We start from the raw sequence: 22,285 nt of genomic DNA on the forward strand, positions 1-22,285 counted from the left end.
TTCACAAAGTATGAGGAACCTCTACCAATAATCTACAATAATCTAGGCACTGTCAAGATCCCATAAAAACAATGGAGCGATTCACACTTGGCTTAGGCGATATCATTTCATTTCACAAAGTTTCATAATCATAATGTAAATCAAGTAAATAAAATGGAAATGTTGAGAAATAATTATAAATAGCCTTCAATAATGGTAGTGTGGATTAAAAAAAATTCAATGAGAAAAATATCGTTGCGAGTCATAGGACTTTACTCTTGAATATGTAAATATGAACATACTATGTAGACCATGTGCTGACTTGTAAAAGTTTAATTTTCATTGCCTGGCATTTTGCGGATGACTATCTCATTAGTAATCATACCACATTTCCTCTTTGCATATCTCTTGTAGCTCCCCCTACAAAGTATGTCAAATTAGCAATACAACTGGTGTTGTTAAATTCAAGAATTGTAATTGCCCAGTATGATATGATGTAAACACTGCATAGAAACTGAATTCAGAGTACTATTGGACTGAAACCGTATCCAGAGTGCAATTTAAGAAAATATTTTAAGTAAAAATAGACCATGGTAGTTTAGAACTGATTGTAATGACAATTACAAGTCAATGAAGTAAGTTTCAAAACTTCAACAATAAAATAAAATAAGGAATAAACAGTAAACAGTTTTATATGCTTTAGCTGTTTTCATTTTACTTAATAGTAAAAGCAACAATTTAACAAGTTATTTTATTAACAAAATGATGAATAGAAGAAGATTTTTACAAAATTGATAATAATAATAATTATAGGCGCACAGATTCCATGGTGTTTTTTCCCGATATATAACAGCGACAGTCGTTAAAATGCAGTGGTTGCTGAATTTCATCACATTGTAGTAATTAGTGTCAGTTCTTTATCCAGGTACGCAGCTAAGACCTGTACTAGACAAGAATTAGATTAAATAACACTGTATTACCAATCAACATGAAGTAAATACTTAGTTGTAACCATTAGTCTTGGTAAATAAATATTTTCTATGTTTTAATTAAATAAATTATCTTTTTAATATCTGCTTTCGAAAAAAAAAGTTATTACGAATGGTACATGTTGTAAACATACTGATACGTAATGTTAAATACAATGCACGCACCTGCTGAAGAGGATGATATGGATGTAGTTTAATTAATTGCAATAAAACGTACGAAGATAGAAAACAATATCACGTCAACACAATAATAACATACCAACTGTACTTAACAACCCCTTTTTTCTTGATATAACGAATTATAAGCGATTATGTAAGATTACTGGAAAATCGCCATACTATAGGAAATTGGTTTTTGAAAAAAAAACATGTATGTATTAAATTGATTTTGACATTGCTGACTTTTCAATTAATTACATATAATTCGATTTACCATTACACTACTTTGGCTTTGGTTATGTATCATCTGACTTCTATCGTATCTTTGTGTGGTACATAAGCATACTGGAATGCACCACACAAAGATACAATAGAAAGGTATTCTCATTAAAGGATTTCAAATTAATTAGTGTATTAAGAAAGTGGTAAATGAGGTGGTCTGATTTACTATGGTAGATTTTGGAATTTCGTGGATTGCAGCTTGCACTTCTCTTTCTTTGCAGCAATATACCAACATCTCCAGCCTATGGAGTATTTTACGAGTGGTACATCTTCAGTTAAATTCCACGGCTTTGCGGATTAACAACCCACTGACACTTACTAGCTGCATTGGTGTAGCTCCTTTGACATACTCTATCGGAGCAGGTCATTGGAGCTTGGACATATTTTCTCAACTTCAATATTTTATCACACAACCATCATGTGAGAGTGTTGAAATTACACAGAGATACATTCCATTGCCTTTCAAATCTTCGGCGAATTGACACATTATCAGTTTCCGCATGATTTGTTGCTATATTAAGTTCAAGATGAAATGTTCTGGCATTTTTTTCATAAATAGTTTTAATGTCACATGTTTTATGACGATCTTAGATTATCTTAGTTAAATTGAATCGTTTTTGATGTGCCCCTTTGTGATTCGTGTCGGAGAGCTGCATTATTCTAACCTTGCCTAAATATTACCGGAATGTGACTATTGCCACTGGCGGAGAAGAAAAACTGAATTACCCTTCCGGGAGTTCATATTTTTCCTAAGTGGCTTAGTTTTTTTAGTTATGTCATGTTTTTCTCATTTTCAGTTTTTAAATGTAACATACTGTATTCAGTTTGCCCAATAGCGTATGTAGGTCGTCTTCGTTTCCTTTTTTGAAATGAATAATTTTATTATGCCGCTTTTTTGCAGATATCTTGTTTTAATTTCGCTTTATATTTGTTATCAAGCTATTTCTGTATGTATTATATCTGTTTTGCTTTTGCAACATGGATCTCCTTTTTTAAATGCTGTTTCTGTATATTTTACTTACATGGTTTTCTAGAGTGAAAATGATACAATGGAGATTACTCTCAGTCTCTTCTTCCCACTTTGTATTGTGTGATATGTCAATATTTGTGTTTATATGTTTGTAATCAAAAGGACTTTATATAGATTTCTAACTTCTGTCGCTCCGGTTCCTCCTAGAAAGCTTCCAGAAACAAAGTATTATTCTATTAATCTACTTAGAATCAATACTACTAACAAAATTGATGTTCAAGCTTTGATATTACAACTTGATATTTATATCATGTACATATCTTACCCAAAACATAGAATCTCTGTTCGTTTGTTGACTAATACATGACAGAAGCTTAGCCGACTTCTTTATCTCCTGTTATCTACAATGAAATGTTTACTTTAGTTTTCGACTTAAGTAAGATTTGTTTAAATTTTCATGCAGAGTCATTTGTACACTTGCATTAATATGTAAATAACAGATATTAGGTTAAAAGGAATGCTACTTTGACTTAAGTAACACAAAACATACAAAAATGTGTCCTATTCTTTCATAAATAAGGTTAACAACAAAATAACCGGACACTAATCCGAATCATAATCAAGTCAAGTCTAAAATAAATCTGGCAAAATAGATACTACACCACCGAAGCAGCTGGTACCGAAATAGTCCTGACTAGGTACAAGTATTTCAGTGGTGATTAAAGAGCATTTGCGTGCTATTGCGTCATATGAGAGAATATCTAAATGTTTAGATATGAATGTAATAACTAACTATCTTTTAATATGTACTGCGTTTATCATTAGAATACTATGTATGACTTGTTTTGTTTTTACTTTCCGTTTACTTTATGTTGCTGAAGCATATAGAGGCAACTATTTCGCTGTATCTGTGGAAGCCAGCTGCAGACTGCCCGATGGTGTGAGGGTTACCTCATTGTTCATTGAAGACCCATGGGCGGCCTTGAGCTGACATTGTTCATCCCTTGGGGGTTGTTGTCTCTTTGACATATTCACCATATCCATCCTCCTTTTATTAACTATATTGTTTCGAAATCTACAGAACAGGAGTTAAGAGTAAGGTACAAATATTTAGTTAAACAAGATTATAGCGGAAATCAAAAGAATGTAATCCATGGATAAAGACTAAACAGGGAAAACAGGCACAAGGAATAATCGAATAACATGTACAAAGGAACAAAACGTAAATGAGCAACTTGGACTCCACGTAAAATATGGAGCATGGACCAGGACCGCCGTTAGAGTATAGGACTAAATATACATATTATTTTAAATTCAATTTCAAAAATACTCAGTTAGACCATAAAGTAATGAATGATAAACCATACAATTGAAGAAAAATTCCGATTTTTTGGTTGGTGATCTACGGAACAACACTGTCTTCGTCGGTAATCTATAGAAACAACACTGTCTTGGTCGTAATCGATAGAAACAACACTGTCTTGGCCAGTGACCTATAGACAACACTGTCTTGGTCAGTGATCTATGAAACAACACTGTTGGTCAGTGATCTATGAAACAACCGTGTTTTCTTGGCCAATAATCTTTAGTACAACACTGTATTGGTTAGTGATTTACGGAATACGACTTTATTGGTCAGTGACATATGAATATAAACAACAAAATTACTGAACTGATAAAATCTAGGCAGTAGTCAAAGGGAATTGTTATAAGGCCATTAATAAGTCATTGTAACAAATGTCAATATCAGGGTAAAAAAACAGAGTTGGAATCCACCGCAATAGTCCAGACTTGGATCAGGCATTTCAAAAACAAAAAGCGTGCTAAACATCCCGCTTCAATTATAGTTCATTGTTACCGATATATTTCAGCAAAGATGGCCAACATAAAATTGACACCAGTCAATTACACAACATTGCCTTGGTCTGTGATCTCTGCAACAACACTCTCTTGATCAATAATCTATGGCGCAGCTCCGTTTAGTAAGTGATCTATGGAACAAAACTGTCTGGGTCAATGTTCTGTTGATCAACACTGTCTTGACCAGTGATCTATGGAACAACACTGTCCCGGTCAGTGATCTACGGAACAACATTGTCCTGGTCAATGATCTATGGCACATCACTTTCCTGGTCAGTGATCTATGGAATAATACTGTCCTGGTCAGTGATCTATAGAATACCACTGTCCTGGTCAATGATCCATGGAATATCACTGTCCTGGTCAATGATCTATGGAATAATATTGTCATGGTCAGTGACCTATGAAATAACACTGTCCTGGTCAGTGATCCATGGAATAACACTTTCCTGGTCAGTGATCTATGGAATAACACTGTCCGGGACAGTGATCTATTGAATAAAACTGTCCTGGTCATTGATCTATGGAATAACATTGTATTGGTAAGTGGTCATTGTAACAACACTGTCCTGGCCAATGATCTATGGAACAACTCTATCTTGAGCAGTGATATATGGAAACACATTGTCCTGGTCAGCGATCCAAGGAACAACACTGTCTTTCGTAGTGATCTATTGAACAATACTGTCTTGGCCAGTTATCTATGGAAAAACACTGTTATGGTCATTGATCCATGGAAAAACACTGTCTTGCCCAGTGATTTATGGAACAACACTGCCTTAGCAACATTGTCTGGTTAGTTATCTACAGAACGCTGTTTTGGCCAGTGATCTACATTACAATTACAAAGTGATCTATGGAGCAATATTTTTTTCATTTATATCACACATTTTGTCATCAAATTATTATCAAAGCAAACATATCATCTATCTAATCAACATGTGTTGATACATCACGCACCATGGGCTTGGTTTTGGGGAAAACCATTATTATATTTTATGAGTCGTCCATGGAATTAACTAATTAGTTGTTTTATTACAGATAGAAGTTGTATAGTCATGAACATTATATCGCCTTGGCTATTGACGACATTGTAACTAGAAAATTAACCATGGTAGTAAAACTGTTGTCATGAAAATTAAGAATACAAAACGAATTTATTCCTAATAGTCTAATGTTGGAATATCTTATGAATAATATATGAAAAATCTTTGGTGTATTTATCTTGTTACCTGGCATGAGCGATACTTTGTAGTCAGGACCAGTCAACTCTATACTAATATAATTCGAACATACACGTAGAAAATAAACAACATCGAATTGTAAACGTGAGTACAATGGTTGGATAGAAGTAAAATGAAAAAAAAACAAACCTATAGGCACACATTTATCTAAATCTAATTGATAGGAAAATTACGGTCTTGATCTGTCATAGTTATTCTTCCCTTTTTCAAAGACCTTTAACTTGCAGCATGACGGGTGCATTCTTGAACAAATGGGTTAACCCCCGTTTTTAATTTGGTTCTTATGCTGCTATTTTTTTCTATATATGATCTTTTGTGTTTTTTGTCACTTATTTGTAAGTGCAGTTAGCTACTTCTTACATAACTAGGTTGAAAAGAAGAACTTTTATTATGCTTCTTAACAACGACTAAACGTTTGCACTCGACCGTCAACTTATGTATATTTTTAATTTCCCTTTATTAGGGCAAAAGTCTTATAATGACTCCCGGGGTACATACATTAGTCTAAGGTTTGGACGACTTTAGACTCTTGTGTGTTCTTCTTCTACTATAAATCCTTTTTTCTAATATCTAATATTCTAAGTATGAATATTTTTTATTTACTCAGTGAAATATTGTAAACTCTGCCAAATTTTGAATACCGTCAATTATCCAAATCTGAATTAATTTTAATAAATTTAATTTTATTTGATACAGCGTATTTCCATATGAGAATTACTTTCTTTCAAATCATGCAATATTCATTTGCTTTAATGGGTTACATTTTGAATATCTCAGTGGGGATACACAGATCAATGCTAAAACATTCATCTTTCTGTTTCTTTTTTATCTATAAATAAAGAATTGACCTTGGTTTTACCTGATCGAAAATATTGATCCACGGAGCAAAAATTATACAAATAAACCTCAGGTTAAAAAAAATCTGTAGCAATGTAATTGAGACAAACCCCTTTATAACGATATGTTATAGGATGTAGTAACACACTTAATCGAATACAGGATACAGACAATATTTGCCCAATTTAACAAGGCAATATAAAAGCTGAATTGAATTTTAGCTTGTTTTAATTTACAGATAGGTCTTATTGGATCACTGAAACATAGATACTGTTAATAATTCAAAAGAAAGATCACAAAATGGTACGTTCTGTTATTATGGACCAGCTTTTGAACGGAGTAAAACTTGGGAGATAAAAAGGATGTGTTTGAACATAATAGATATTAAAGATAAGTCTCACTGAAACTTCCAAAAAGAAAGTGATAAAATGGTTACACATCAGCAAAACAATATCTTAAGTTTACTCAGGAGGCCTGGTTCAGACTAAAATTTGCAATTAAAGAAAAGTTAAACTCACATGGCGTGAAATTGTAAGATAAAAATATATGGGGACGAAGTAAGATAATGGTACACATATAATAATATAAACAAATTCCATTTTTTTTATCATTTGTTATTTGGTATCAGTTTTAATTTGGTTCATTATGGTATCAAATTCAGGAAACTTATCTCTAGAAATGTATCAATTTTACTACTATATCCTCAAATGAAAAGGAGAATAATGATCGAAGTAAAGAGGACAGAAAAAAATAAGACATAACATTTAGCTCTCTCAATAGCACACTCAAAGCAAGACACAGCACCTAACTCTGTAAATGTAAAATGTGATACTTATCACACTCAAAGTAAGACATAACACCAAGTACCCTCGAAGCAAGACATAACATCTAGCACTCTCAAAGCAGGATATTACACCTAACTCTCTCAATGTAAGATGTTATATCTAGCACACTCCAGGCAAGACTTAACACCTAGCTCTCTCAATGTGAGATACTATACCTAGCGAACTCAAAACAAGAAGTAACACTTAGCATCCCTTAGAGGAAAACAACGGAAAACAACACTAAGCATCCTTAAAATAAGACATAACACCAAGCACCCTCGAAGCAAGACATAACATCTAGCACACTCAAAGCAAGACATTACACCTAACTCTCTTAATGCAAGATGCTATACCTAGCACACTCCAGGTAAGACTTAACATCAAGCTCTCGCAATGTAAGATATGATGCCTAGCGCACTCAAAGTAAGACATAACACCTAGCTCTCTCAATGTAAGATAATATACCTAGCACACTCAAAGTAAGACATCACAACTAGCTCTCTCAATGTAAGATATGATGCCTGGTGCACTCAAAGTATGACATAACACCTAGCTCTCTCAATGTAAGATATGATACCTGTCTCGTTCAAAGCATAACCTACATTAACACTTAGTATCATTTAGAGGAAAACAACACTAAGCACCCTCAAAAAAACTTTTTTAAACCTTTTTGACAACAATGGGCATTTAAAAGCGTCTTTCATTTGATGTAAGAAATAAACATTTAAATGTATCTTTACAAAGGCTTTTAAACCCCACTATAATGCCAACTTCAAAAGATGCTAAATGAAGCAGTATCAGTATCTGATATTATAAAAGAGAGAACTAGTTGTAAGATAAATTAAAATGAGCAAACTTTCTACAGCGAAGTATGAATTATTGTAAGGAGTATTATGTTTGATAACCCCTGTATTACTATGAATTATTGTAAGGAGTATTATGTTTGATAACCCCTGTATTACTATGAATTATTGTAAGGAGTATTATGTTTGATAACCCCTGTATTACTATGAATTATTGTAAGGAGTATTATGTTTGATAACCCCTGTATTACTATGAATTATTGTAAGGAGTATTATGTTTGATAACCCCTGTATTACTATGAATTATTGTAAGGAGTATTATGTTTGATAACCCCTGTATTACTATGAATTATTGTAAGGAGTATTATGTTTGATAACCCCTGTATTACTATGAATTATTGTAAGGAGTATTATGTTTGATAACCCCTGTATTACTATGAATTATTGTAAGGAGTATTATGTTTGATAACCCCTGTATTACTATGAATTATTGTAAGGAGTATTATGTTTGATAACCCCTGTATTACTATGAATTATTGTAAGGAGTATTATGTTTGATAACCCCTGTATTACTATGAATTATTGTAAGGAGTATTATGTTTGATAACCCCTGTATTACTATGAATTATTGTAAGGAGTATTATGTTTGATAACCCCTGTATTACTATGAATTATTGTAAGGAGTATTATGTTTGATAACCCCTGTATTACTATGAATTATTGTAAGGAGTATTATGTTTGATAACCCCTGTATTACTATGAATTATTGTAAGGAGTATTATGTTTGATAACCCCTGTATTACTATGAATTATTGTAAGGAGTATTATGTTTGATAACCCCTGTATTACTATGAATTATTGTAAGGAGTATTATGTTTGATAACCCCTGTATTACTATGAATTATTGTAAGGAGTATTATGTTTGATAACCCCTGTATTACTATGAATTATTGTAAGGAGTATTATGTTTGATAACCCCTGTATTACTTTGAATTATTGTAAGGAGTATTATGTTTGATAACCCCTGTATTACTATGAATTATTGTAAGGAGTATTATGTTTGATAACCCCTGTATTACTCATGATGCTATTTTATGTTGATATGCATGCAGCAGAGATCAATGTGTTTTATTACTTTAATAAAGATATCAAAGCATATTTTTCTTTCAGCTAACTGTTATAGTACAGATTAGTGAATATTGTTTATTCTGAGATCATTTCATTTAAGTTTCGGAAATAGACAAACAAAGAGTGGTGAGAAAAAAATAAATTCTAATTTAAGTTAAATCAGATTATATCATTCAAAACACCATTTTACTATGAAAATTGATCTCTAAAAAATACTTTATATAGAGCGGTAAAAAAAAGAGTAATGAACGTCAGATTGGGATAAATTAGAGCATACATTGTAGGAATGAGGGAGTCAGAGGTACACCCAAACTGATCCTAAATAGTACTAAAATGTCATATGCCAAGTTTTATTTTCGTTGTTTTTAAACAAAACATTGCAATAATGAACCCTGGAATGTGTTAACCACTTTTTCACAGCTGGTTCAGAGAATATGTTAAATCCTACCACGAGAGTCAATCTCGCACACATCATGTCAAAACATCGCATGACACGGTAACGTCAAATTAGATATAGATAGTGACGAAAAATGGTATAAATACTTCGTTTCTTTATAATCAATACAAAAAGATGTAATTGCGACCTATATAAAAGAACTTTTTAATCGAAAGCCAGTTTTGTATGAATACGTTTACTTCACAAACTCGAGAGTGATGCATAAATTGACCGAAGTATTTTGCCGTAAATAACTGTAGAAAATGAGCTGATATAGATACATGCACATCAATGAACAAAATGTTGCAAATTTAATACTAATTTCATGAGAACTTTAAGAAGGTTATCCTATCGGGTTAAAGATATTCGAATGCAGTCCAAGCGTTAAAATATTTCTGTTTGTTAAATATAAACTTATCTTCTTTAATTATAACATTTTAGTTTTTCAGATGTTACAAAAATGCGTAAAAACCACAATATTAGGGAAATGTGGAGTGCAAACCTATAAATCCTTCAGTGATCAATGTTTTCTGTAATTAACCTTGGGCGACCGAATTATGTTTTTTTTTTTTTTTTTGTCTGACCCCACTATTGACCTCCATTGTCTTATCATCGGTGCAGAATGAATCAGCGAAACCTGTACAGATGTTATTACTACTTACATCGTAAACAAACGGTTAGATTATATTTTTGATTATGTATTGCGATGTGTAATTTTCAAGAAAATTTTTCGTTCAAACAAAGATTTCCGATAAAGCATTTGACAGAAAAAAATAGCAATGAAGTTATATAATGTATCAAGATCTCATATTATAGCAATAACTTTCTTACAAGACAGATTTTCAATTAAATGGATTTTTATCATGAAATATCACAGGTGAAATGAACTGAAAGAAATGGTTGAATGTTTAAGTTTCTAATTTTCTATTTATTACTGTAATTCTAAGCACTTGGTATTTTATTTTGCATTTCATTTTTGTTTGCCTATCTTGGGCGTAACGAAGTGGTTGCTAATAATTTTTGACAAGTTCAAACGTCTTTATTAATAACATGTGATCTTGCGATAGCCTAAAAGTGCGATATGAATTAAATGCACTTGCTTCATGTTTAATGGCAAAAAATCCACATCTGATAATTCATTCAAAAGAGAGAAAAACAGAGTTTTAAAACTGAGTTTTCATGGCAATAGAAGCAAAGATAACTGTAATGATATGCAAAAAAAAAACAAATGAAGTAAATTGAATAAGTCATAATATTCATATTGACAACATTTTAAAAAGTGCAAATAAAGAAATAGCAATACTTCGTAAATTCGAATATCTTCCTAATAGAGTCAATCTAGCAACAATCTATACCTCGACTAGAATATGCATATGTATGAAGTATGGGACGGGTGTAGATTTTACAGTGATCAAATAGAACATATTCAACATTAAGCTGTGAGCATTGTGACCGGTCTATTGCTAATATCGACTCGTTATATTTTGAAAACTGGATGGAAACCTCTTCAGTCAAGAAGAAAACTCAATATACAACATCCAACGTGAAAATTTTCCTGATTTTCTACAGGACTGCGCTATATCCGCAATGATAATAATTTGACAGTTCCATTTACTATATTAGAACTATTTTCGAATCATTTTTCCCATCTATGATACGATTATGGAACAATCCCGATAAAATCTTCCGCTAGTTTCGATATTCAATCGTTTTAAAAAAAATCACTTATTGGAGAGAACTCCCTGAACCTCCGGCATACTATTCAGTTGGTAATCGAGAGTTGAACATATTATATACTTACAGATGTTGTAAGCTAAACGCGGATCTACTCCTTGTTAATTTTACAAATGCTACATGTAGTTGTATATGTGGGTTACCTTGAGAAGATTCGCTTCACTATTTTTATAGAATGTAAATTATATATTAAATTAAATGGCCACAAAATTACCTGAAAATACAGATATTTAATTTTTGCTAATGAATGTGTTGTCTGATGAGATTATATCATAATAGAATGTTTCTTGCCGTCCAGAGCTACATCAATGATACCCAAATTGACCACATGACAATCCTTTCTCGATTTTTTTTCTACCTAGCTTTCGCCGTTATTATCTCCGCTCCGCGTCATTAATTTATTTGTTTATGTATTTTCTTGTGAATATGATGCATATTAATTATATTTTGTATTGTATGGAGAGGACATTAAAAAGTTGTAAAAACTTTGAGTCCAATCTTTTTTTTTATTTTCTAGACAATAAAAATATTTATTGAATTCTAAGTAAGAATATAATTCTAACAGTTTGATTTAAGTGTGTGAGGAAAGTGCAATCAGCAAACATCACTAACAGACTTGCAACGTACGATTCAATGCTTTGTGCATCAAATTCTTGATGTTCTAAATATAAGTAAATGCCAAAAAAAACACATTGGAGGATTAAAAGTAGGTACTTCATATATGTAATGGCTACACTGAACCGCCCGTTAAATTGTTTTATCAGGCGATTAGAAATAACTGATCCTTTCTTCATATAATGTGCGAGTATAAATAAGTAGCATTTCTGCACCACACACTGCACTTGTTGTATGTCCAGGTGATTAAACAATGTTTTCGCGGGTAATGTTATTGAACTGCTCGACCTCGCTTTTTTAAAACCAACAATCTGTAATAGGTGCAGTGGAGGCGTGTTAGTTTATTATCATCATTATCCCAATATAATAACATAGTATATCGCCATCGACTGTCATTTTTATGATAAGGCTGATAAATGCAAATATTCTTTCTCCAGGTTGTTACTTTTATCACGTGACTTCCGTACAAAATTTATCGTCTGCAAAGGTAAATTTCAAAATGACATGTGAATGCTCAGCTAAAAGGATGTTTTTCACAATTTAAGAAAAAAAATTAGGATATTTTTACCTGTGAGTTGAAATATTAATGAAAAACCAAGAATTCAAATTAATAGGAATGACCTCGAATGGTAAGGGAAAATCTAGTGTTGACAGTCGGATTATGGTTTTAGGGAGAAGTGCAGTTGGGAAGTCAGGTTAGTTATAATCAATAACACATGCACATATATGAACTTAAACTACATAATGTAAACATTGGAATTCTTTTTCTTCTGTCCTGCTGGATTTACATATTAAGGCTTTACTCATTTGAATGAATTTTTCTACATAACCTGAAAACATGGTTGTAGCGATCTTTATTAACGACTGTCATCTTCGTTGTTTAGAAACGGACTTCAGTCGCATACTTCTTTTAATATTCAATTACTTATATTATACAGAACAGAAATTTTCGAAGAAAATTATAGGTTTGCAAGGATGTTGCATTTATGAACAACACGATAGGTTGTTTGTCAAATTGATTGGCGATACTTGACAGAATGAGACCACATCAAATACAACAATGTACACTTTCAGTCAGACATAACAAATATCACTTCCTGTGCTAACCACCGATAGAATTTTTTACTTCCGACAGATAAAACAGTGGTCATTCAAAATTATCCTTTTTTTCACAATACAAAAGACATTATATTGAAAAAGATTAGTTTTTGTTATTTGTTAAATAACACAAGCAAAATATTGAGAATGGGGGAACACGTACTCATAAAGGAATGTTTATGCATCAACTAATTTTTGGAAAGTATTAGAGTTCACGTAGAAAAAAACATTCTTTCAAGTTTGTCATCCTATTTTCAACTAAATATGATCACTCAATGATCTATGTATGGTCAGAAAAAAAAAGAATTGTACTAAGATGGAGAGACTTGTGAACTCCGTCGTGGAGGGTGTTAAACCACTTAAGCACTGTAACTATAAAATAAACATTTCAGCCACGTAAAACAGATAAAATGTCTGATCAAACAAGACTGATACTGATAATTCTTACACACCTCTGTTATGCAATGCCCACCAGGATACAATAAGGGGTTTTGTAAATTCAATGCGTTTGTACTTGTACACATGGTTGTTCTGTATCATGATCAGAACCTGTCTGGTAATCCTCTTTACCTTTTGATCTATGAAATAGATGTTTAACATGACCGAAGTCTAAAAGTTATCTTTTGACTAAAATTAAACTAAAAAGCTGCTCTTTTTTTCTTAAGTATCATCTAATCAATTGGGAATGCCTTAGATCATATTTCATTTACTCCCAATGATTCAAGTGCGCCTCAATAGTGTGAGTTACTCCCAATGATTCAAGTGCGCCTTAGGATAGTTGCAGATCATTCGAACAATTTCAATTCACATAACTCTTCTGATTATTTTCTCCAACTGGTATTCCTAGTACTGCCAAGAATGTAATTGAATGTAGAGGAACTTGTTTAAAACGTTATAATTGAAAACGACTTGACAGGATATTAAGATGTTATTGAAATGAAAAACTTGAGAAGCTTTGTAATTTAGCAGTCATTTGTTTCATATGCTTACCTCTTATTCTCAACAGTCTTTGACCCACACGTGACCTTGTAAAAGTAAAAGTATTTACGCAAAACAACAAATAGAGATTATTGATACTCTGAGTTTTAATTCAGGAATGCTCTCATCGAAATGCTCGTCCAAATGGCTATAGAATATATAGAATATATAGAAAGCAACATACTACAGAGCAATGATATTAACTGTAAAGATACTGTACTAACCGCGAAGGAGTATCGATATAAAAAACAAGAAAACCATTACTGAAATTTGGGAGAAAAAAATCGTTCCAATCGAAGGTTGGGTTTGGTATTAAATAGTTCAATCTTCTTCTGTTTTATTTCTGTAAATTCGGACTTCCAGTTAGATGCAAAAAATGATGCCATCCTTTTTTTATGTATGGTTGTAATGTGATTTGATTGCGTTCTGTAAGTTGTTTTATAGACTGTTACTATGCAATAGACTTTACATGAAACTGACACAGTTTACAGTGAATGTTAAATTAAAATGTTACTCTTAAAGTTCGAAAGTAATTTTGAATATAATTCCACGATTCAATCTTATTCAATATGGAACCGTACTGTAAATATATTTTCAGACTTAGTTTTTATTTGGTACGTGAATGAAGCTTTGTAGTGTATTGTCAAATGTTTTGTCTCAACTGAGATCCGAAATAACAGTTGTTATAAGTATAAATTCTTTATTAGCAGGTCAATGCTGCTACAATGTGTAGTAAACCTATATGGTATGGCTTGGTTTTCATTTAATTGAAAACATTTTATATTACTGGTTTAATCTCACAGAAGTATATTAACATAGATAATTAAGTCACTTAGAATGAGTGGATTTAGTCCAACTTAGTTCTGTTCTGAGTAGGAAATCTCTAACCAAATAACGTTTGTGATAAAATTGTAAAGACCGAGAAACGAAAGAATTAATTCTACATATGACTTGGAGATTTTGGCAGGTTACAATTTCCCTTTCCAATTTACTCTGATAAAAATGGAAAATTTAATTTATAAAATTAATATATTTACACTTACTGATTTGCATATTTAATCCAATGCCAGTGGAATTCAATTTCTTTGTTCCGCAAACCCTATGTGAGCATAAAAAATTATTGTTATTTAATCGATGAACGAATACTTATTGGAAAAAAATAATGATCATAGCCTTTTATGCAAACAGCAAATTATACTTCATAATATACTTCAAAATGAATTTTTTACCCACAAAAATGTAATTGATTTCTTGAGGTCAAAGTACATCTCCATTTTAGATAAGGTCGTGACCTCAAAATACTACATTGTCATTTCGCGAGTCATTCTAAGTGCAGCATGAGAAAGCAAAATAAGTCAGATCGTTATGTTGCACATTCCATGTGAAAAACATCTTACTTGGTTAAGAAATACAAACAAGCGTTCAGTGCTTGTTTTGAATGTATAACTAAGTTAACAAGGACAAACGTTTCTTTACTCAACTTGCGTTTTAGCCTAATTATTACTGTTTTAACACCTTTCACTGTCACCCAGTTTCCCAAATAGTGCCCCGTACACAAACCAATTCATTTATACTAGTATACAGATGGGTTTATAATTTAATCACTATACCATGCAATGTAATTTCAGAACTTTTAGTTAAGGTAATTCGTGTACAAGCCACCTTCTGACTTTACGATAATTATTCCCCTGCATATCTAAATACAATTGAACATGTAATTTATGTAAATAATCGCCTTACAGAACACCTTACTTGTGTAACAGATCCATGTGTACAATGAAATCTACGGTAGTAAATTATGACTGACATTTCAATAGCATTGTGTTATATGTGTACAAAATACGACAAATTGTTGCAATTTTAAGACACAATGGTTAATCCTTGAGTATCTGGGTCGTGAACGCTGAAGTGTCTTCTAATCACCTGATATGATAATATAAATCAAGGGAAATAATTGAAAATGGTTCTTTACTGGGGAAATAATATTATCCATAAAAGGGGCAACTCTTTGACTTATTGGTCAAACCTTTTATTGTGATTTTTACTAAATTGATGATCAGACCAATAATGCTAATTCTGCCATTCCCCAGTTAACATCATATACATAAGCTAGATTTAATAGAAAAAACAATGCAATCACAACTATAAAATATATGTTATTCTATCTTACTACTTGCACACGTAATGAAATCGGCAAGTATACTGAAGCATTAAAAAACAAAAACAAATCAAGAGATATTGGAATCTCCAAATATTACGAATTTTTCGCAAAAATAAATTATTATAAGTCGAAATGTAAGTATTTTTATAGAGTAAAGTGAATGTCATTTTAGTTCATAGAAGTTTCGCTTATGAATTTGGATACTTTAGCTTTGTAACGTTAGTATGGAAATATGGATTTACAATTCCGTTTCTACATTTACCTTGACTTGAATTAAAGGTGGTGGTTAAGGCCTTATATAACTTGCCGTTAACTTATAAAACTCCACCGCAGACATGTGCCTGTCTACAGACAGAAGATTTTGGTCATTAATGTGTCTTATATAGTGTCGTTATTTAGCTTTTTAAGTTCATTTTGAAGAAATGTCATCGTCTGTTACCGTGGATTGTATTTCTTTTATTGTCGGGACCTTACAGAACTTACTGAAAGGTGTGTTTACACTTATTGAAGACCATTGGTGATCTCTTTAAGTATTTACTATTTTAATAAAGGTTATACTATGGTGCATTTGTTGGGTTTCACCATATCTTTTCCTTCCTAATAAGTTACCATTGCATTTGGATAGAAAATTAATACATGATGACTGCTGTACTGAAAAGCGAATGTTTCCGTTGACTTGGTGGCCATCTTCGACTTTATCATTGATGGATCGGTTACAAGTTTGTTGATTGAGTACAAAAATGTAATTTTACGTTGGGGGCTCCCGGCTGAGTAATCAAAGGGGATGTGTAAACTTAACATCAATAAAAAGTAATGATCTATAAAAAATTATAACGGTGGTCTAAAAAGATCACTATATTGCTAATAAATGACAGTTGCAGGAATTTAATATTCGGTATAACGTTTACGGTAGAGTCGTCATGGTTCATAGCATATCAATATTTATAAAGGAAGTATACATGTAGAATACAGGGACTGGTTATATATTGCATAAGAGTTAATTGGCTTATAAGCACATATCTATTCAACTGGCTTACAAAGTCAACACAAAGCAGCACTATTTCTGCTTTCATAAACCTAATAGTTAGTTCGATGTTTTTAGCAACGAAAGAGGCTCATTAATGGATAATAATACCTTGACGTCCTTGCTTAAGAAATGGCGTGATTTTGTCTTGCAAACTTCAAATATCTTTAAATGAACATTTACGTTACCCGACTACGTAAAACTCAGTGTCAGTATTTGAACGGAAGTTGTTGCTCTATAAAACTGCTTTGATAATGTATTTTTATTTTCAGCAAGGTATATAAATGTCTAGTTTTAAATAATTATGTCAAGTCTTAAATACATTTTGTAATTATAAGTAAATTAGAAGTTTAGATCTGACTATAATGTCTAAACTTTCAAAATTCACTTAATGCTGGCATTTGAAAGTATTAAAACCACATTCAAAAACCAGAACTCCCTCATTTACAACCATTCGGAATATATGCCTATTGGGTGGAACCGTGGATCAATGTTAATTTGTTTTTTTTTTTTTAATTTCTTTTTTTGTTTTTCAGCATTAGTTGTGAGATATCTGACGCGGAGGTTCATCTGGGAGTATGACCCGACACTTGGTAAGACACAACCTTATATATTATACCACAAAATGTATTTCTATGTTAAACTCCTTGCTTTAGATGAAACTTTTTTGTGGTCAAAAGCTCGTCACAGTTTGTAAATGTATGTTTTCATTGTATTATAGATGCTTCTTATGAAATTTAGGCGAAAAATATACCAAACATCTAAATAGACTCGTAGACAATACAAACAGATCTAAATACGAGTACATGGCCAAAAACATAAAAAAAAATAAAACGTAGGCGATCTGCGTACACAACGCAACTAACAAAAAATACAATTAAATATGAAAAAAACTTAAGATAATGAAGACAAAACAACACAAAGTAAATTAAAACACTTGCAAAATAAACTCCAACTATAAACAAGAGTCTCCCAGGAGACTGAATTGCCCACCTGGTTAAAGTTTGTCTTTCAACGGCAATGAACTTAACATGTCTTACAATTTTGACTCAAGAAAACATTGGTAGGACTGATCATTTCAGCAATTGAAAGTTTCCATTTATTATAGTTTTCAAGACATTGACTGAAAACTGTAAAAAAAAAAGGCATTTTTCATCTTTCAAGGGCAATGACTCTTACAAGCAGTAGTCTGACAACTTTGATCCTGGAGACGTTTGTAGGCCTTATAATAAGGATCATTTCAGCAATTGAAAAAATTTGGCTAAAACTTACGGTTTTGGAGATATATGGGAAAAACTAATGTCTGACCCCTATGTTCTATTTTTAGTAACGGTGGCCATGTTTTTTTTTTGACTGATAAAAAATCTAAACATTTTTTCCAAAATTTATTGGTTATTTCAACTTAAATTTTAAATATTGTGAAAGAGTTGATATTCGTGTTGTGACGTTTTGGTGGGAGAAATTACCGATTTATTTCACAATGTGTATAATCGAAATTTGTACATAAGGGACATTCGATAAATCTCTGCTATCAATGAAATTTTTGAAAAATCACTAAGAATACTTTATATATTTGGTAATGTGAATTTAACCCTAGAGTGCTGAACTTTTGATCTTGAACTTAATAAAGTTAAATAAATAATCGGAAGTTCACTGACCCAACACTATGAAATTATTTAGATTTTTAAAGTAAATTAGATGTATCTCTGCCTTATTAAAACCCCCTTACACGATGGTTGTGTGATTAAAAACTCGCATACAGATAATATTTTTCCACCGTCTCCAAACAGTTTACTGTATATGTCAAACATTTGCACTTCGGTATACTTTGATGACAACTACAGTCTGTTCTGTTGTGTGAGAGTTTCCTCGTCGTTCATTTAAGACCAATAGATGGACAATGGGGTTGTTGTCTTTTTGGCATACTCAACATATCCGTTCTCTATATTTTGTACAGATGATCTACGTTTTAGAAGAAAGCAAACTATAATATATACTGTTTAAGAGACTGACTGCAATAACCTACTTCCTGTTGCAAATAAATACTTTAAGTAGGACAAAGAACATAGCATAAAGTGTTTGCGCTCCTCTTGAAAAAGAAATGAATTAATAGACCCGTTAAAGATTTACTAGTAATATTGCAGTGGCATTTTGAAGGAAATAGGGGAACTATATTCTTTAATAACCGGGGTTAAAAGAAGGTTTTACGATTTACAAATTCCCCTCTATTAAATCCGCCCATGAACCCTTTCAATGAACTCGCCGATTTTTTTTTAAAATCTTATTCTTGAACTCGTGTTATAATCCAGTTTTCCTAGCAGTTTGTAACATTAATGTGAAGTGTTTACGTCGGACAAAAATATATATGATAAACTGATCTACCCATTTTTTTATAGAATGTACGTACAAACATCAAAGTGTAGTAGATGACGAACCAGTCACGATGGAAATCCTGGACACTGCTGGTCAGGTGGGTGATTAAATATTAGCTATACTTTCACATAAGGATAATTATTTCTGTATTCAGGTCTGCACTTTTAAGAAAATCATACATGTATCTCCCACAAAAATCAACCAAATCAAAACAAAGTCAGGAACGATAACTCTTGCAAAGTGCCAATTTCATCTACAATCAATATAATTTTTTATCTTAAAAACGCAACAACCAAATGAAAAACTAGGACTTGTTATGTGATCAGTAAATGTTTGTGGACAAGAAATAAAATTCAATTCGGTGGGTTTTTGATATGCATGAATCACTTCCTGTCTGATTTTTTTATAAAGACTGTTACTTCAATATATTAATACTTATACGACACTGCAAGGCCGATGAATGTGTAAAAACGATACATATGATGAGAATTATTGTGTTGAATGACATGATACTTCAAATAAAAAAAATATCACAAAACTTACCAAGTATAAAAAGCACGCTGACGCACGCCTGTACTGAAAATATAAAACAATACTTGGTGGGAAGGGAATGTTTCATTTTCTTAAACTCGAAATTACTGTTTAATTCGTTTCCATATTTTTGCAGGATGAAACGATTAATCGTGAGGGTAGTGTACGGTGGGCAGACGGATTCGTCTTACTGTATGCTATAAATGATCGCCAGAGTTTTGAAGACATTACAATCCTAAAACAATACATCGATGAAACGAAAAAGACTAATGTGCAGTGTGTTTTGGTCGGCACAAAATGTGACCTTCACCACGAACGAGTTGTTACGACATCTGAAGGTCAAAAATTAGCAACAGATATGGCATGCGCGTTCTTTGAGACGTCGGCTAGTGAAGGTGGTCCTGAAATTCCAGAACTTTTCCAAGAACTTCACCGTGAAATAAAACGACGAAAACTAATAGAAAATAAACCTAGACGGAGAAGTTCGGCCCAGCAAGTTAAACAAGTTCTCAGTAAAATGTTTATCAAACAAAATTCTAAGAACGGCCCCTCCTGATCGCTACGGTTCCTTTGGATATGCCTTCCAAGACTGAAATATAATTGTTATATATATCAGTTTTGCATAGAAAAATGGATTTCAGAGATCAAAAAGTGACACAAACAAATTATCCAAATGAAGTTTCCAGAAGTCATGAATTATCATCAAATCAACACCAGATGGTTTATTTATTGTCAACATATGTCAGACGTCTACTTCTTTTGAACTTATTGTTAACGTTATGTAATTTATTTGATGTCACTGTTCTGCTTTCTTATTTTATGAAATGCACGATAAAACTCTTTGGAATGAGTATTACAGGCTTGTTCCTCAAAATGTTCATGATATGTGATTTATATCTGTTACATGTTGAAAATAAATTATTGTTATATAATATTATTTTACACCAAAGATCAATGTTATCAGTTACAGACATCAAACAGAATAATGGCACGTGTCATAGAAAATTTTTTTAAAAAACGCAATCTTTAATAGAGCGCTATCTTCTTTGGTAACGATTTTCATTTGAAAAGGTAAACCATAATTCACAGTAGGAATGGTACCCGGGGCCTCAGATACTGTAAACGGATGCTCATCTTATGATCTTAAACTGACCTATAACGAGTCCGGAATATCATAACTTACGATATTCTGCTGTTGAATAGTGCCTGTCATACCTCTGCGTTTTATTGCATAACATTTTTTCACAGTAATTTTTTTGTTAATAAACAACAAACCATAATGATGTTTTTAAGGTGTGACTAATTACACAATAAGAACATAATGTAGCATTATTCGGTTTTGAAATCTACGAACCACGCATGACCGTAATTATATCATTTACTTTCAGATGTACAGGGTATGTATAGTTCAGAGGTGCATTTAAAGTCATAGATCATATTAGAAACACGTGAGATGTGTAGCTTAAACACCTTTCATATCTCCTGACAGGTGCCCGTTTGTATCACTGCTGATTGATATTGACTCGATAATTGCTCTTTAAACGTTCCGTGATCACATCAACTGCATGAATGAAAATTTACACAGAAAAGAATGATAATTCAGTTTTTTTATAAGATAAACAGTCTGCTATTATTATACTTGATACTGTTGGACAGAAAATAATTAATCACGTAGTCCGTTAATTATAGTTTTGACAGAAAATTCATTGATCCAACTATTTCTGTCTTGCAGACCCTTTATAGTAATATACATAATTCAATGCACATTATAGACTTGTCTGTCAAATATTCAGTCGAATAATCAAGTGTTCGGTTTGATTTATTCATATCGTAACATCAAAACATGACTTTATTAATTTTGGTTACAAAACCTACTACATTTGATTTTTTCTCACTAAGAGTCTAATGTAACCCACTTTTGTTAATGACACAATGATCAATATCTTTTGTGATCAATTTAATACCTTGTTTTTACTTTAAATGGCTATTACTCCCACAAGTTTCTCTGATAAGTCAGGTGTATATGAATTATGAGTTCATTGTTGTGTTTGTCATTACATGATGTATTCTTTGTTGGTTAAGCGCTGTCTTTGAAAGTGAAAGTAGCATACAAACGAATGATGTCAATACTGATCTGTACTTATAAACACTCTTTGATTAACACCAAACACATTTCGAGAAAATCTAACTTCCATAGTCCGTATACCGATATTTAGTAAGTGTCACGAACTTTCTCTTCCAGATCCTACCTTATTGGTTT

At 32.1% G+C, this 22,285-nt stretch overlaps 1 protein-coding gene and 2 long non-coding RNA genes across 7 annotated transcripts; 1 reads left to right on the forward strand and 2 right to left on the reverse strand.

Annotated features, from left to right (window-relative positions):
* Positions 1 to 709: 709 nt before the first annotated feature.
* LOC148608938 (uncharacterized) lies at positions 710 to 5,127 on the reverse strand. Of its 5 annotated transcripts, none has more exons than XR_015914672.1 (4): positions 4,238 to 5,127; positions 3,331 to 3,454; positions 2,705 to 2,780; positions 710 to 919 (listed from the first exon to the last, which is right to left on the reverse strand). It is a non-coding gene; the product is annotated as an uncharacterized LOC148608938 (long non-coding RNA). The 5 variants fall into 5 exon arrangements; XR_015914673.1 differs by having other exon boundaries at positions 710 to 924; XR_015914674.1 differs by having other exon boundaries at positions 3,246 to 3,454.
* A 7,129-nt stretch (positions 5,128 to 12,256) lies between these two features.
* Positions 12,257 to 20,957, forward strand: LOC148608939 (ras-related and estrogen-regulated growth inhibitor-like). Its single transcript, XM_088541054.1, has 4 exons — positions 12,257 to 12,555; positions 17,658 to 17,714; positions 19,518 to 19,591; positions 20,162 to 20,957. The coding sequence occupies exons 1-4, from the start codon at positions 12,447 to 12,449 to the stop codon at positions 20,579 to 20,581; spliced, it is 660 nt and encodes a 219-aa protein (XP_088397180.1). The 5' UTR covers positions 12,257 to 12,446; the 3' UTR covers positions 20,582 to 20,957.
* LOC148608940 (uncharacterized) lies at positions 13,411 to 15,034 on the reverse strand. The gene is made up of 3 exons (XR_015914525.1): positions 14,980 to 15,034; positions 13,949 to 13,983; positions 13,411 to 13,536 (listed from the first exon to the last, which is right to left on the reverse strand). It is a non-coding gene; the product is annotated as an uncharacterized LOC148608940 (long non-coding RNA).
* Positions 20,958 to 22,285: the final 1,328 nt, after the last annotated feature.

This window comes from Perna viridis, chromosome 8 (assembly GCF_037379345.1).
Source record: "Perna viridis isolate PV_CMFRI_1.1 ecotype Kerala chromosome 8, ASM3737934v1, whole genome shotgun sequence".
In the NCBI taxonomy this organism is placed as follows: Eukaryota; Metazoa; Mollusca; class Bivalvia; order Mytilida; family Mytilidae; genus Perna; species Perna viridis.